The sequence below is a fragment of the Hyperolius riggenbachi genome, chromosome 10, assembly GCF_040937935.1.
Source record: "Hyperolius riggenbachi isolate aHypRig1 chromosome 10, aHypRig1.pri, whole genome shotgun sequence".
NCBI classification, from domain to species: Eukaryota; Metazoa; Chordata; class Amphibia; order Anura; family Hyperoliidae; genus Hyperolius; species Hyperolius riggenbachi.
Genome location: NC_090655.1, coordinates 247,351,661 through 247,368,101, shown reverse-complemented (window position 1 = coordinate 247,368,101; position 16,441 = coordinate 247,351,661). Strand labels below are relative to the sequence as shown.

The following is a 16,441-nucleotide window of genomic DNA, read 5'->3' as shown; positions in this document are numbered from 1 at the left end:
CCCCTCCTCTGCTTAACACTAACCTTTCTTCTAACCGACACTAACCTCCCCTCTCCTTTGCCTGACACTAACCTCCCCTCTCCTCTGCCTGACACTAACCCCTCCTCTCCTCTGCCTAACACTAACCCCTCCTCTCCTCTGCCTAACAATAACCCCTCCTCTCCTCTGCCTAACAATAACCCCTCCTCTCCTCTGCCTAACCCTAACCCCCCCTCTACTCTGCCTAACACAAACCTCCCCTCTGCCTAACACTAACCTCTCCTCTGCCTAACACTAACCCCCCCTTTCTTTTGCCTATCCTAAACCTCCCCTCTTCTCTGCCTAACTCTAACCATCCATCTCCTCTGCGTAACACTAAGCCCCCCTCCTCTGCATAACACTAGACCCTCCTCTTCTGAACACTAACCTCTCCTCTGCCTAACACTAACCATCCCTCTCCTCTGCCTAACACTAACCTCCCCTCTCCTCTGCCTAACTCTAAACTCTCCTCACCTCTGCCTAACTCTAACCTCCCCTCTCCTCTGCCTAACACTAACCTCCCCTCCCCTCTGCCTAACATTAACCTCCCCTCTCCTCTGCCTAACACTAACCTCCCCTCTCCTCTGCTTAACACTAACCTCCCCTCTCCTCTGCCTAACACTAACCTCCCCTCTCCTCTGCCTAACACTAACCTCCCCTCTCCTCTGCTTAACTCTAACCTCCCCTCTCCTCTGCCTAACACTAACCTCCCCTCTCATCTGCCTAACACTAACCTCCCCTCCCCTCTGCCTAACACTAACCTCCCTTCTCCTCTGCTTAACACTAACCTCCCCTCTCCTCTGCCTAACACCAACCTCCCCTCTGCCTAACACTAACCTCCCCTCTCCTCTGCCTAACACCAACCTCCCCTCTGCCTAACACTAACCTCCCCTCCCCTCTGCCTAACAATAACCTCCCCTCCCCTCTACCTAACACTAACCTCCCCTCTCCTCTGTCGAACACAAACCTCTACTCTGCCTAACACTAACCTCCCCTCTCCTCTGCCTAACACCAACCTCCCCTCTGCCTAACACTAACCTCCCCTCCCCTCTGCCTAACACTAACCTCCCCTCTCCTCTGCCTAACACCAACCTCCCCTCTGCCTAACACTAACCTCCCCTCTCCTCTGCCTAACACCAACCTCCCCTCTGCCTAACACTAACCTCCCCTCCCCTCTGCCTAACACTATCCTCCCCTCTCCTCTGCCTAACACTAACCTCCCCTCCCCTCTGCCTAACACTAACCTCCCCTCTCCTCTGCCTAACACTAACCTCCCCTCCCCTCTGCCTAACACTAACCTCCCCTCTCCTCTGCCTAACACCAACCTCTCCTCTCCTCTGCCTAACACCAACCTCCCCTCTGCCTAACACTAACCTCCCCTCCCCTCTGCCTAACACTAACCTCCCCTCTCCTCTGCCTAACACTAACCTCCCCTCCCCTCTTCCTAACACTAACCTCCCCTCTCCTCTGCCTAACACTAACCTCCCCTCTCCTCTGCCTAACACTAACCTCCCCTCCCCTCTGCCTAACACTAACCTCCCCTCTCCTCTGCCTAACACTAAACTCCCCTCCCCTCTGCCTAACACTATCCTCCCCTCTCCTCTGCCTAACACTAACCTCCCCTCCCCTCTGCCTAACACTAACCTCCCCTCTCCTCTGCCTAACACTAACCTCCCCTCCCCTCTGCCTAACACTATCCTCCCCTCTCCTCTGCCTAACACTAACCTCCCCTCTCCTCTGCCTAACACTAACCTCCCCTCCCCTCTGCCTAACATTAACCTCCCCTCCCCTCTGCCTAACATTAACCTCCCCTCCCCTCTGCCTAACACTAACCTCCCCTCTCCTCTGCCTAACACTAACCTCCCCTCTCCTCTGCCTAACACTAACCTCCCCTCTCCTCTGCCTAACACTAACTTCTCCTCTCCTCTGCCTAACACTAACCTCCCCTCTCCTCTGCTTAACACTAACCTCCCCTCTCCTCTGCCTAACACTAACCTCCCCTCTCCTCTGCCTAACATTAACCTCCCCTCTCCTCTGCTTAACTCTAACCTCCCCTCTCCTCTGCCTAACACTAACCTCCCCTCTCCTCTGCCTAACACTAACCTCCCCTCTCCTCTGCCTAACACTAGCCTCCCCTCTCCTCTGCCTAACACTAACCTCCCCTCTCCTCTGCTTAACACTGACTTCCCCTCTCCTCTGCCTAACACTAACCTCCCCTCTGCTTAACACTAACTTCCCCTCTCCTCTGCCTAACACTAACCTCCCCTCCCCTCTGCCTAACACTAACCACCCCTCCCCTCTGCCTAACACTAACCTCCCCTCCCCTCTGCCTAACACTAACCTCCCCTCTCCTCTGCCTAACACCAACCTCTCCTCTGCCTAACACTAACCTCCCCTCTCCTCTGCCTAACACCAACCTCCCCTCTGCCTAACACTAACCTCCCCTCCCCTCTGCCTAACAATAACCTCCCCTCCCCTCTGCCTAACACTAACCACCCCTCTCCTCTGCCTAACACCAACCTCCCCTCTGTCTAACACTAACCTCCCCTCCCCTCTGCCTAACACTAACCTCCCCTCCCCTCTGCCTAACACTAACCTCCCCTCCCCTCTGCCTAACACTAACCTCCCCTCCCCTCTGCCTAACACTAACCTCTCCTCTCCTCTGCCTAACACCAACCTCCCCTCTGCCTAACACTAACCTCCCCTCTCCTCTGCCTAACACCAACCTCCCCTCTGCCTAACACTAACCTCCCCTCTCCTCTGCCTAACACTAACCTCCCCTCCCCTCTGCCTAACAATATCCTCCCCTCTGCCTAACACTAACCTCCCCTCCCCTTTGCCTAACACTAACCTCCCCTCCCCTCTGCCTAACACTAACCTCCCCTCTCCTCTGCCTAACACCAACCTCCCCTCTGCCTAACACTATCCTCCCCTCTCCTCTGCCTAACACTAACCTCCCCTCCCCTCTGCCTAACACTAACCTCCCCTCTCCTCTGCCTAACACTAACCTCCCCTCCCCTCTGCCTAACACTAACCTCCCCTCTCCTCTGCCTAACACTAACCTCCCCTCCCCTCTGCCTAACACTATCCTCCCCTCCCTTCTGCCTAACACTATCCTTCCCTCTCCTCTGCCTAACACTAACCTCCCCTCTCCTCTGCCTAACACTAACCTCCCCTCCCCTCTGCTTAACACTAACTTCCCCTCTCCTCTGCTTAACACTAACTTCCCCTCTCCTCTGCCTAACACTATCCTCCCCTCTCCTCTGCTTAACACTAACCTCCCCTCTCCTCTGCCTAACACTAACCTCCCCTCTCCTCTGCCTAACATTAACCTCCCCTCTCCTCTGCTTAACTCTAACCTCCCCTCTCCTCTGCCTAACACTAACCTCCCCTCTCCTCTGCCTAACACTAACCTCCCCTCTCCTCTGCCTAACACTAGCCTCCCCTCTCCTCTGCCTAACACTAACCTCCCCTCTCCTCTGCTTAACACTGACTTCCCCTCTCCTCTGCCTAACACTAACCTTCCCTCTGCTTAACACTAACTTCCCCTCTCCTCTGCCTAACACTAACCTCCCCTCTCCTCTGCCTAACACTAACCTCCCCTCCCCTCTGCCTAACACTAACCTCCCCTCCCCTCTGCCTAACACTAACCTCCCCTCCCCTCTGCCTAACACCAACCTCTCCTCTGCCTAACACTAACCTCCCCTCTCCTCTGCCTAACACCAACCTCCCCTCTGCCTAACACTAACCTCCCCTCCCCTCTGCCTAACAATAACCTCCCCTCCCCTCCCCTCTGCCTAACACTAACCTCCCCTCTCCTCTGCCTAACACCAACCACCCCTCTCCTCTGCCTAACATTACCCTCCCCTCTCCTCTGCCTAACATTAACCTCCCCTCTCCTCTGCTTAACTCTAACCTCCCCTCTCCTCTGCCTAACACTAACCTCCCCTCTCCTCTGCCTAACACTAACCTCCCCTCTCCTCTGCCTAACACTAGCCTCCCCTCTCCTCTGCCTAACACTAACCTCCCCTCTCCTCTGCTTAACACTGACTTCCCCTCTCCTCTGCCTAACACTAACCTCCCCTCTGCTTAACACTAACTTCCCCTCTCCTCTGCCTAACACTAACCTCCCCTCTCCTCTGCCTAACACTAACCTCCCCTCCCCTCTGCCTAACACTAACCTCCCCTCCCCTCTGCCTAACACTAACCTCCCCTCCCCTCTGCCTAACACTAACCTCCCCTCTCCTCTGCCTAGCACCAACCTCTCCTCTGCCTAACACTAACCTCCCCTCTCCTCTGCCTAACACCAACCTCCCCTCTGCCTAACACTAACCTCCCCTCCCCTCTGCCTAACAATAACCTCCCCTCCCCTCTCCTCTGCCTAACACCAACCTCCCCTCTGTCTAACACTAACCTCCCCTCCCCTCTGCCTAACACTAACCTCCCCTCCCCTCTGCCTAACACTAACCTCCCCTCCCCTCTGCCTAACACTAACCTCCCCTCCCCTCTGCCTAACACTAACCTCCCCTCCCCTCTGCCTAACACTAACCTCTCCTCTCCTCTGCCTAACACCAACCTCCCCTCTGCCTAACACTAACCTCCCCTCTCCTCTGCCTAACACCAACCTCCCCTCTGCCTAACACTAACCTCCCCTCTCCTCTGCCTAACACTAACCTCCCCTCCCCTCTGCCTAACACTATCCTCCCCTCTGCCTAACACTAACCTCCCCTCCCCTTTGCCTAACACTAACCTCCCCTCCCCTCTGCCTAACACTAACCTCCCCTCTCCTCTGCCTAACACCAACCTCCCCTCTGCCTAACACTATCCTCCCCTCTCCTCTGCCTAACACTAACCTCCCCTCCCCTCTGCCTAACACTAACCTCCCCTCTCCTCTGCCTAACACTAACCTCCCCTCCCCTCTGCCTAACACTAACCTCCCCTCTCCTCTGCCTAACACTAACCTCCCCTCCCCTCTGCCTAACACTATCCTCCCCTCCCCTCTGCCTAACACTATCCTCCCCTCTCCTCTGCCTAACACTAACCTCCCCTCTCCTCTGCCTAACACTAACCTCCCCTCCCCTCTGCCTAACACTAACCTCCCCTCTCCTCTGCCTAACACTAACCTCCCCTCTCCTCTGCCTAACACTAACCTCCCCTCTCCTCTGCCTAACACTAACCTCCCCTCTCCTCTGCTTAACACTAACTTCCCCTCTCCTCTGCCTAACACTATCCTCCCCTCTCCTCTGCTTAACACTAACCTCCCCTCTCCTCTGCCTAACACTAACCTCCCCTCTCCTCTGCCTAACATTAACCTCCCCTCTCCTCTGCTTAACTCTAACCTCCCCTCTCCTCTGCCTAACACTAACCTCCCCTCTCCTCTGCCTAACACTAACCTCCCCTCTCCTCTGCCTAACACTAGCCTCCCCTCTCCTCTGCCTAACACTAACCTCCCCTCTCCTCTGCTTAGCACTGACTTCCCCTCTCCTCTGCCTAACACTAACCTCCCCTCTCCTCTGCTTAACACTAACCTCCCCTCCCCTCTGCCTAACACTAACCTCCCCTCCCCTCTGCCTAACACTAACCTCCCCTCTTCTCTGCCTAACACCAACCTCCCCTCTGCTTAACACTAACTTCCCCTCTCCTCTGCCTAACACTAACCTCCCCTCTCCTCTGCCTAACACTAACCTCCCCTCCCCTCTGCCTAACACTAACCTCCCCTCCCCTCTGCCTAACACTAACCTCCCCTCTTCTCTGCCTAACACCAACCTCTCCTCTGCCTAACACTAACCTCCCCTCTCCTCTGCCTAACACCAACCTCCCCTCTGCCTAACACTAACCTCCCCTCCCCTCTGCCTAACAATAACCTCCCCTCCCCTCCCCTCTGCCTAACACTAACCTCCCCTCTCCTCTGCCTAACACCAACCACCCCTCTGTCTAACACTAACCTCCCCTCCCCTCTGCCTAACACTAACCTCCCCTCTCCTCTGCTTAACACTAATTTCCCCTCTCCTCTGCCTAACACTATCCTCCCCTCTCCTCTGCTTAACACTAACCTCCCCTCTCCTCTGCCTAACACTAACCTCCCCTCTCCTCTGCCTAACATTAACCTCCCCTCTCCTCTGCTTAACTCTAACCTCCCCTCTCCTCTGCCTAACACTAACCTCCCCTCTCCTCTGCTTAACACTGACTTCCCCTCTCCTCTGCCTAACACTAACCTCCCCTCTCCTCTGCTTAACACTGACTTCCCCTCTCCTCTGCCTAACACTAACCTCCCCTCTGCTTAACACTAACTTCCCCTCTCCTCTGCCTAACACTAACCTCCCCTCTCCTCTGCCTAACACTAACCTCCCCTCCCCTCTGCCTAACACTAACCTCCCCTCCCCTCTGCCTAACACTAACCTCCCCTCCCCTCTGCCTAACACTAACCTCCCCTCCCCTCTGCCTAACACTAACCTCCCCTCTCCTCTGCCTAACACTAACCTCCCCTCCCCTCTGCCTAACACTATCCTCCCCTCTGCCTAACACTAACCTCCCCTCCCCTCTGCCTAACACTAACCTCCCCTCTGCCTAACACTATCCTCCCCTCTCCTCTGCCTAACACTAACCTCCCCTCCCCTCTGCCTAACACTAAACTCCCCTCTCCTCTGCCTAACACTAACCTCCCCTCCCCTCTGCCTAACACTAACCTCCCCTCTCCTCTGCCTAACACTAACCTCCCCTCCCCTCTGCCTAACACTATCCTCCCCTCCCCTCTGCCTAACACTATCCTCCCCTCCCTTCTGCCTAACACTATCCTCCCCTCTCCTCTGCCTAACACTAACCTCCCCTCTCCTCTGCCTAACACTAACCTCCCCTCCCCTCTGCCTAACACTAACCTCCCCTCTCCTCTGCCTAACACTAACCCACCCTCTCCTCTGCCTAACACTAACCTCCCCTCTCCTCTGCTTAACACTAACTTCCCCTCTCCTCTGCCTAACATTAACCTCCCCTCTCCTCTGCTTAACACTAACTTCCCCTCTCCTCTGCCTAACACTAACCTCCCCTCCCCTCTGCTTAACACTAACTTCCCCTCTCCTCTGCCTAACACTAACTTCCCCTCTCCTCTGCCTAACACTAACTTCCCCTCTCCTCTGCCTAACACTAACCTTCCCTCCCCTCTGCCTAACACCAACCTCCCCTCTCCTCTGTTTAACACTAACCTCCCCTCTCCTCTGCTTAACACTAACTTCCCCTCTCCTCTGCCTAACACTAACCTCCCCTCCCTTCTGCCTAACACTAATCTCCCCTCCCCTCTGCCTAACACTAACCTTCCCTCTCCTCTGCCTAACACCAACCTCCCCTCTGCCTAAAACTAACCTCCCCTCCCCTCTGCCTAACACTAACCTCCCCCCCCCCCCCGCCTAACACTAACCTCCCCTCCCCTCCCCTCTGCCTAACACTAACCTCCCCTCCCCTCTGCCTAACACTAACCTCCCCTCTCCTCTGCCTAACACTAACCTCTACTCTGCCTAACACTAACCTCCCCTCTCCTCTGCCTAACACCAACCTCCCCTCTGCCTAACACTAACCTCCCCTTCCCTCTGCCTAACACTAACCTCCCCTCCCCTCTGCCTAACACTAACCTCTCCTCTCCTCTGCCTAACACTAACCTCCTCTCCCCTCTGTCTAACACTATCCTCCCTCCCCTCTGCTTAAAACTAACCTCCCCTCTCCTCTGCCTAACACTAACCTCCCCTCTCCTCTGCCTAACACCAACCTCCCCTCTGCCTAACACTAACCTCCCCTCTCCTCTGCCTAACACCAACCTCTCCTCTGCCTAACACTAACCTCCCCTACCCTCTGCCTAACACTAACCTCCCCTCTCCTCTGCCTAACACTAACCTCCCCTCTCCTCTGCCTAACACTAACCCCCCCTCTCCTCTGCCTAACACTAACCCCCCCCTCTCCTCTGCCTAACACTAACCTCCCCTCTCCTCTGCCTAACACTAACCTCCCCTCTCCTCTGCCTAACACTAACCCACCCTCTCCTCTGCCTAACACTAACCTCCCCTCTCCTCTGCTTAACACTAACTTCCCCTCTCCTCTGCCTAACATTAACCTCCCCTCTCCTCTGCTTAACACTAACTTCCCCTCTCCTCTGCCTAACACTAACCTCCCCTCCCTTCTGCTTAACACTAACTTCCCCTCTCCTCTGCCTAACACTAACCTCTCCTCTCCTCTGCCTAACACTAACCACCCCTCTCCTCTGCCTAACACCAACCTCCCCTCTCCTCTGCCTAACACCAACCTCCCCTCTCCTCTGTTTAACACTAACCTCCCCTCTCCTCTGCTTAACACTAACTTTCCCTCTCCTCTGCCTAACACTAACCTCCCCTCTCCTCTGCTTAACACTAACTTCCCCTCTCCTCTGCCTAACACTAACCTCCCCTCTCCTCTGCTTAACACTAACTTCCCCTCTCCTCTGCCTAACACTAACCTTCCCTCCCCTCTGCCTAACACCAACCTCCCCTCTCCTCTGTTTAACACTAACCTCCCCTCTCCTCTGCTTAACACTAACTTCTCCTCTCCTCTGCCTAACACTAACCTCCCCTCCCTTCTGCCTAACACTAACCTCCCCTCCCCTCTGCCTAACACTAACCTTCCCTCTCCTCTGCCTAACACCAACCTCCCCTCTGCCTAAAACTAACCTCCCCTCCCTTCTGCCTAACACTAACCTCCCCCCCCCCCCTCTGCCTAACACTAACCTCCCCTCCCCTCTGCCTAACACTAACCTCCCCTCCCCTCTGCCTAACACTAACCTCTACTCTGCCTAACACTAACCTCCCCTCTCCTCTGCCTAACACCAACCTCCCCTCTGCCTAACACTAACCTCCCCTTCCCTCTGCCTAACACTAACCTCCCCTCCCCTCTGCCTAACACTAACCTCCCCTCTCCTCTGCCTAACACTAACCTCCCCTCCCCTCTGTCTAACACTATCCTCCCTCCCCTCTGCTTAAAACTAACCTCCCCTCTCCTCTGCCTAACACTAACCTCCCCTCTCCTCTGCCTAACACCAACCTCTCCTCTGCCTAACACTAACCTCCCCTACCCTCTGCCTAACACTAACCTCCCCTCTCCTCTGCCTAACACTAACCTCCCCTCTCCTCTGCCTAACACTAACCTCCCCTCTGCCTAACACTATCCTACCTCCCCTCTGCTTAAAACTAACCTCCCCTCTCCTCTGCCTAACACTAACCTCCCCTCTCCTCTGCCTAACACTAACCCCCCCTCTCCTCTGCCTAACACTAACCTCCCCTCTCCTCTGCCTAACACTAACCTTCCCTCTCCTCTGCCTAACACTAACCTTCCCTCTCCTCTGCCTAACACTAACCACCCCTCTCCTCTGCCTAACACTAACCTCCCCTCCCCTCTGCCTAACACTAACCTCCCCTCCCCTCTGCCTAACACTAACCTCCCCTCTCCTCTGCCTAACACCAACCTCCCCTCTGCCTAACACTAACCTCCCCTGCCCTCTGCCTAACACTAACCTCCCCTCTCCTCTGCCTAACACTAACCTCCCCTCTCCTCTGCCTAACACCAACCTCCCCTCTGCCTAACACTAACCTCCCCTCCCCTCTGCCTAACACTATCCTCCCCTCTCCTCTGCCTAACACTAACCTCCCCTCCCCTCTGCCTAACACTAACCTCCCCTCTCCTCTGCCTAACACCAACCTCCCCTCTGCCTAACACTAACCTCCCCTCCCCTCTGCCTAACACTATCCTCCCCTCTCCTCTGCCTAACACTAACCTCCCCTCCCCTCTGCCTAACACTAACCTCCCCTCTCCTCTGCCTAACACTAACCTCCCCTCTCCTCTGCCTAACACTAACCTCCCCTCTCCTCTGCCTAACACTAACCTCCCCTCCCCTCTGCCTAACACTAACCTCCCCTCTCCTCTGCCTAACACTAACCTCCCCTCTCCTCTGCCTAACACTAACCCACCCTCTCCTCTGCTTAACACTAACCTCCCCTCCCCTCTGCTTAAAACTAACCTCTCAGTTTCATAAATAAGTACATTGGTCAATTTGTTACATCATTTTATCACCTCAAGTATGTAGTGTTTTTCCTTACCTGTGCCAATGTCTAGAGAAACATCTTCATCTTTAATTGTTCTCATCATGACACCGTCCTCTATAGTCTGCTGATCACCCCTCACATCCGTCTCTTCTTCCTCTTCTTTAATTTTCACCATTACAACATGCTCTTCTGTCGACAGCTGATCCGATCTCTTAAACATCTCTTCTTCTTCTTTTTCTTCTTTAGCCGTCCTCATCATGTCACCCTCCTCCATATTCTGCTGATCACCCATCATATACGTCTCCTCAGCTTCCTCTTCTTCATCAACTTTATACTCAACTTTCACTTCAATCTGTTCTTTATCCTAAAGCCAGAAAACCACAGAAAATGATATTTCAATAAATAGACTTATGTTTCAAGAAACACGGCGGAGGACAACATATCTGAGATATACAGACCTTCAGTTTCATCTACCTAATGATTAGAAGGGATGATGTGATCTTTCTGTAAACCCAATAGAATAGAGCATTGATAAACTGAGGGTATAATTAACCTCCCTGGCAGTATGATTACTTCCAGATTTTAGGGTCTTTTTTGAACATTTCAGAACCTAAAATCAGGAAACAATCATGGTGCCAGAAAGCCAGCAGCAGCCCCAGCACTTACTCACCTCCCTGGGCTCCAGCGCTGCAATTTTACCTCTGTCCTCCGGGTGGTGCTGTAAGACTTTGGAGAGATCAATGACGGCGATCTCACCAGAGTGATTCAGAGCCCCCAAGGACAGGAAGAAGAACAGCTGCCGACGTCTGGATCCTCCGGGAGGTGAGTAAAAGCTCCCACTGCCCTCCATTGACTTGTATTGAGCCTCCGGCGGCTAGCCTGAACTCAGTTCGGGATTACCGCCAGGGAGGTTAAGAATATATTCAAGATAAGCAAATAATTCCAGTTACCCAGTTTTACAGTAATTATCCTGGTTTCAGCATCAGAAACACTTCCTATATCTATATATGGCTGTATAATGATATTTACCCCGCCCCCCAGTGATAATTTGCCTAGGCTAGCTATATGGAATTCTCCCCCCCCCCCCCCCCCCCCTCCAAAGCATTCTGGGAGACCAGGTATATTTTGTAATGCCATCAGACCTTTCATTAAAATTTTTTCGCAGAGATTACCTGACAGGACGACTTTGGCTGAAGTTGTGCATGCGTGTCTCGTTCAGGCAACCAGCACATCATTGCGGCCGTCACTGTAAGGGTCCTGTGCATGCGCGGGTCAGTCTTTCCAGTACCGTGCATGCACAGGACCCTTATAGCGATGGGCACGATGGCGCGCCATCATCCAAAGTCGTTAGGTTTACAAAGCTGCCAGCCGGACCACGGAGAGGAGCCAGAGGATGCTGAGGGACCGCTAGGTCTACGGTAGGGCTGGAGGAAGCCCCAAGTAAGTACAGATTTCCTTTTTTTATTTTACCTCTGCTCAGGATCCCTTTAAGAAATGAATATTATAAAAACAAAAAAAGCATTTATGTTCATTTCTTTGTTTTCACTGCAGTTCCTCTTTAAAGTGGGTTAAAACTCACTTTATAAAAGCTAGTACCTATTGTTAGGTACAAGGGCATTGGTTCAACATATCTCCCCATTTTTTTATCTGTATAGATACGTAGATATTAATAATTACCTGGATGATCCCTAAGTGTGATCATAGCAGAGAGCGCTGAGCGGAAGTTATAAAAGCACATGCACAAACCCCCACCTCATCCTTCGTAGCGACATGTCACCGTGGCAACAGCTGATGTGACTCATGGGTGGTCCTGAACTGCCCAGCTTCCCCACTGGCCAAAACACCCTGATTCATGGGTGTAACAATCACCCCTGTGACACCAGCCATCGCTGGGGGGCTGGAGGCTTTGGGAGGCCCTCCTCCTCCCTCTCCCTAACCGCAAGTGCAGCCAATTATTATTAAAAAACCTTCCTGTTCGCTCACAAAAAAAGTCCCTGCCACCTCCTCCCACCATGCAGAGTAGTAAGTAGCGGCAGCAGCTGAAATTTTTCCTGCTTGCAGATGCTTCTTCACAGCAGAACACTCTCTGCTGCCAGTCGCTGACTCCCAGTCATGTGACCTGTATGGGGTTTAGGGACCAAGGGGTCCCATGCTACAATTTTTGCAGGTGGGCCCTATTAAGTCTAGTTACGCCTTTGCCCTGATGTCACTGTGACTGGCATGTAAGTCCATGGAAAGTCATGCAGTTTAGGTCCACTTACGAGTGAAGCATCAGCCATTGGTACGATGATGCATCACTGAAGGAAGAGGCAGGGAGAAAATCCTTCTGCTGAGCACTCTGTGCTATTGTCCCATAAGGAGAACAGCCAGGTAGTTTAAACAGATAAAAAAGGGGAGATTTATGGTAAGCAACTACTCTTGTTTCTAACAAAAGATATAAGTGTGTTCCATCCCACTTTAAAAAATACGCTTCTGCACCCCAGACCCTCATATCCACCTACCTGATCATGGTGGGGGATAACGTAATCTTCCTGTGGGCAATCCTGGGAATAAAGAGGACCTGTACAGCTCTTTGGTTGGTTTCTGTTACTGGATCCATCTGTAGGAAACACACACATTTACTGAATATATTGTCTCTATGTGATTATCAGATGATGGGGGATCTAGGTGGACCCTCCATACTGGTCACTCCATTACAAGAAATGGAAGTCTCCTCTTACCCAATGATGTGAGGGGCAGCAGATTCTCCATCATGGTGTCCTTGTAGGGGTCCTTCTAAATACTGCCACTCCTGCATGGAGAAATAGATCAGACAATGTGACTCTCTATACGCCGAGGCAGACAAAAAAGGCACCCCCATAGGCTGTATTGTGAATTACGGCTACAGCGGCGCTCAGAGGTTAATTTGGGACCCGGCAAAAGACAGAGCCCAAATTACGAAGAGAACAGTGTAATTGGGCCGCTAGCAACAGCTGGCAGCTGAATTGCATCTTTCCGCTGAGTCCATGCTGGCCTGTACAGGGAATAGTAATGAATGCCACTGGGACTAATGCACGCGTACGGTAAGCCGTTTTTCAGTTTCACCCTGCGTCATTTTTTCATGATATCCTAAATGTTGACATAATGATACAGTCACCATTTAGAATTGTCAATGTCAAACAAGAAAGTGCCAAAGCTGGTCTGCCGCTTAAAGTGGATCTGAATGAACTTTTACTCATTGCATAATTGTGTTCTTTCCTATTGTTTATAGGGCATTCCTCAAGCCAAATACTTTTTTGTTTTAATACTCTAATTCCCTATAAACTGAACAAGCCTCGCCCACAGGTTTTCAGAGAGCCTTGGCAGTAGCAAGGGCTCATGGGAGCTCAGTCTGGGCAGGAGGAAGGGGGGGTATTACTAGCCAGAGATTTCAGAGGCAGAGGGGAGGAGGAAGGATTAGTTTTTTTTTTTTCACAGGCTGAGTGCTGTGTGTAATGTTTACAAACAACATGGCTGCTGTCATTGTATCACAGGAAGAAATAATCATATTCTACTGAAGCTGTTTTCAGCTAGATTTGCTGTATAAACTCTAAACTTGCTGTATAAATCTAAACTTTAGAGAAGATGTATAGACAAATTACTTGTTATAGTTAGTTTTTCATCTCGGATCCGCTTTAACATCAAGAAAACTGAAGTCATGTCATCAGCTCCAATGGACCATCATCAAATAGATGGGGAAAAGTAGAAATGGTAACAGATTTCATCTTTCTGGGATGGAAGATCTCTGCAGATGGTGACTGCAGCCATGAGATTAAGAGATGCTTGTTGCTTGGGAGGAAAGCTATTGCAATTTTGGACAAGTTGCTACAGGATAGAGATGTCCCCTTACCAACAAAGATCAGGATAGTTAGAGCCGTGGGCTTCCATGTAGTAACATATGGTGTGAAAGTTGGACTATAAATAAGGTCATGTGTAGAAAAAGTGATATTTTTGAATGAGATTTCCCTGGAGATTTCCCTGGACTGCCAGGAGAAGTTCCAACTAGTCAATACTAAGGCCTCTTTCAGACGGGAGGCACCACTGTGCACTTGCTGAGCAGTACAACGTCCCATCCGCAGCCAAATTGCAGCGGATATAGCACCATGCTTGTCAAGCGCTGACACGCAGCGGTGTTACCCTGAGGTAGAGGACCGAGACATATGCTGTCTGAGCATGGCTGCGCTTAGATTTGACGGGTACTGAATCCACTGAAGGTGGTGACAGTGGTGAATTCACTATCAGCTGCCTGCCTTAAAGTAGATCCGAGATAAAATTTTACTCATTACATAATTGTGTTCCTTTCATATAGTTTATAGGGCATTCCTCAAGCCAAATACTTTTTTTTATTTTGTTTTAATACTCTAATTCCCTATTAACTAAACAAGCCTCACCCACAGCTTTTCACAGTGCCTTGGCATTTTCAGACAGTAGCAAGGTCTTATGGGAGCTCAGTCTGGGCAGGAGGAGGGGGAGGCGTTACTAGCCTGAGATTTCAGAGGCAAAGGGGAGAAGGGAGGAGGAGAGGGGACTGAATTTACACAGAGGCAAGCTGATAGCATCTCCTGATAGCAGCCTGTGAGAAACAGAACATGACTGTATCACAGGAAGAAATAATCATATTCTGTTGAAGCTGTGTGCAGATAGTTATGCTGTGTAAACTTTAGGTAACATATATAGACAAATTACTTGTTATAGTTAGTTTTTCATCTCGGATCCGCTTTAAAGAGGCCTTGGAACTCAGAATCTTTGGTCATGTAATGAGAACACTGGATTCTTTGGAGAAATCTTCGATGCTTGGAAAAACTGAGGAAAAAAGGATGAATAGGCTAAGATGAATAGACAGCATATGTGAAGCAATGAACATGCCTATGCAACAGCTGAAAGAAGCAGTGATTGATAGACACATTTTGTGTGCATATAGTCATAAAGAGTCATACTCAACTAAATGAATGAGGAGGAGGAAGAAGGAGGAGAACATCACAACACCCAATCTTTATCTCTGAAAAGTCCTAATTTTTCCAGATTAGGGTGTGTCCAAAGAAAACAAAAACAATGCAGATCTGTGTACTTCCTCCCCCTTAGTGGTGTCTAAGCTATTACAGCCATAGCATCAACGTGTGAGCTAGAACACAGCGAGTCAAGATGGCAGCTGCCACAGATGTCCCCTAAAGCTCAACTATAAGCAAACATATTTTCCCTAAGTCAGTTAAAACAATGCAGATCTGTGTACTTCCTCCCCCTTAGTGGTGTCTAAGCTATTACAGCCATAGCATCAACGTGTGAGCTAGAACACAGCGAGTCAAGATGGCAGCTGCCACAGATGTCCCCTAAAGCTCAACTATAAGCAAACATATTTTCCCTAAGTCAGTTATAGGACCTCAGTGGCATAGCTTATCAGCCACCAATGATCAGGAACCCCTTTGACAGTCACTTCTACTCTGTGGACTGCACAGCTTCAGGCTGTGATCTTGTCAGTCACCTCTGTCTGTGACCCGCCTACTCTCACCCTGAACAGCAGGAAGATGTTGAACCAGGATCCCTGTCCACAGAGCCTGCTGTTAGCTCATTCAGGCCATGTGATCACGAAGGTGGTTAGCTGCAGATGTCTCTGCTGACATTCAGGAGCTGTTGGATTATTCAGATCTGTCTGAGATAGGATGAAGGAGAGTCCAGTAGACATGTGCTATATTATGAGATCTCCTGTATATCAGAATGCCCAGCTAATCATGGAAAGGGCGCCAAAAAGGGGTAAATACAAAATAATATATTACTACCTTCTTTGGTGCCAGTCCTAGCAAGGTTCCAGCAGCAACATTTCCTCTCTACTTCCTCTATTTACATCACTTCCTGTCTATGCGTTCCACCACTTGTCCTCTGTGCGTTCCAGCTCTTCCCATCTATACAGTCTATTTAGAAGAGAACAACACCGCCACCCTGTGTTCAACAGCGGAACTGCTGCTTTACAGATAGGATTTTTTTTTCTACAAGAGTAACAAAAGTTTGCTTTCTTAAAACAGAAAGAATTTGCGATAATTCAGGTTGGAGCGAGCTTGAGATGTCTCCCAGGGCATCACTGCTGAATATATGCAAATTAACCATTGTTACCCTTAGAAGCTAAACACACCTCCAGAACCGTAAACTTTTGTTTTTCTTATCATTTTAGTAAGGGGGCTTTTAGGACCATTGTAGCCCCTTACACACTCCAGTGCGTTCTGGTTCACCATGAGCTTGCTGGTTAGTCTGTACCTTTCTACAAGAGTACTACCCTGGAAGTCAGTATGTAGAATTGCTCCCGGATATCAGCTTTTTAAAAATATTTGTAAATATTTTCTTTCATGGAACAACACTTT

The 16,441-nt window shown here is 51.0% G+C and overlaps 1 protein-coding gene across 1 annotated transcript in view; it reads right to left on the bottom strand.

The window, feature by feature from the left end:
- LOC137537046 (zinc finger protein 585A-like) overlaps positions 1–15,922 on the bottom strand; it is a 35,138-nt gene extending 19,216 nt beyond the window's left edge. Inside the window, exons 1-5 of the mRNA XM_068259195.1 lie at positions 15,866–15,922; positions 14,778–14,894; positions 12,794–12,864; positions 12,575–12,672; positions 10,128–10,437 (exon numbers count right to left, since the gene is read on the bottom strand). Of these exons, the coding sequence (XP_068115296.1) occupies positions 10,128–10,437; positions 12,575–12,672; positions 12,794–12,827 (442 nt within the window). The 5' untranslated portion in view covers positions 12,828–12,864; positions 14,778–14,894; positions 15,866–15,922. The remainder of the gene's footprint in view (positions 1–10,127; positions 10,438–12,574; positions 12,673–12,793; positions 12,865–14,777; positions 14,895–15,865) is intronic.
- Between the last annotated feature and the right edge of the window lie 519 nt (positions 15,923–16,441).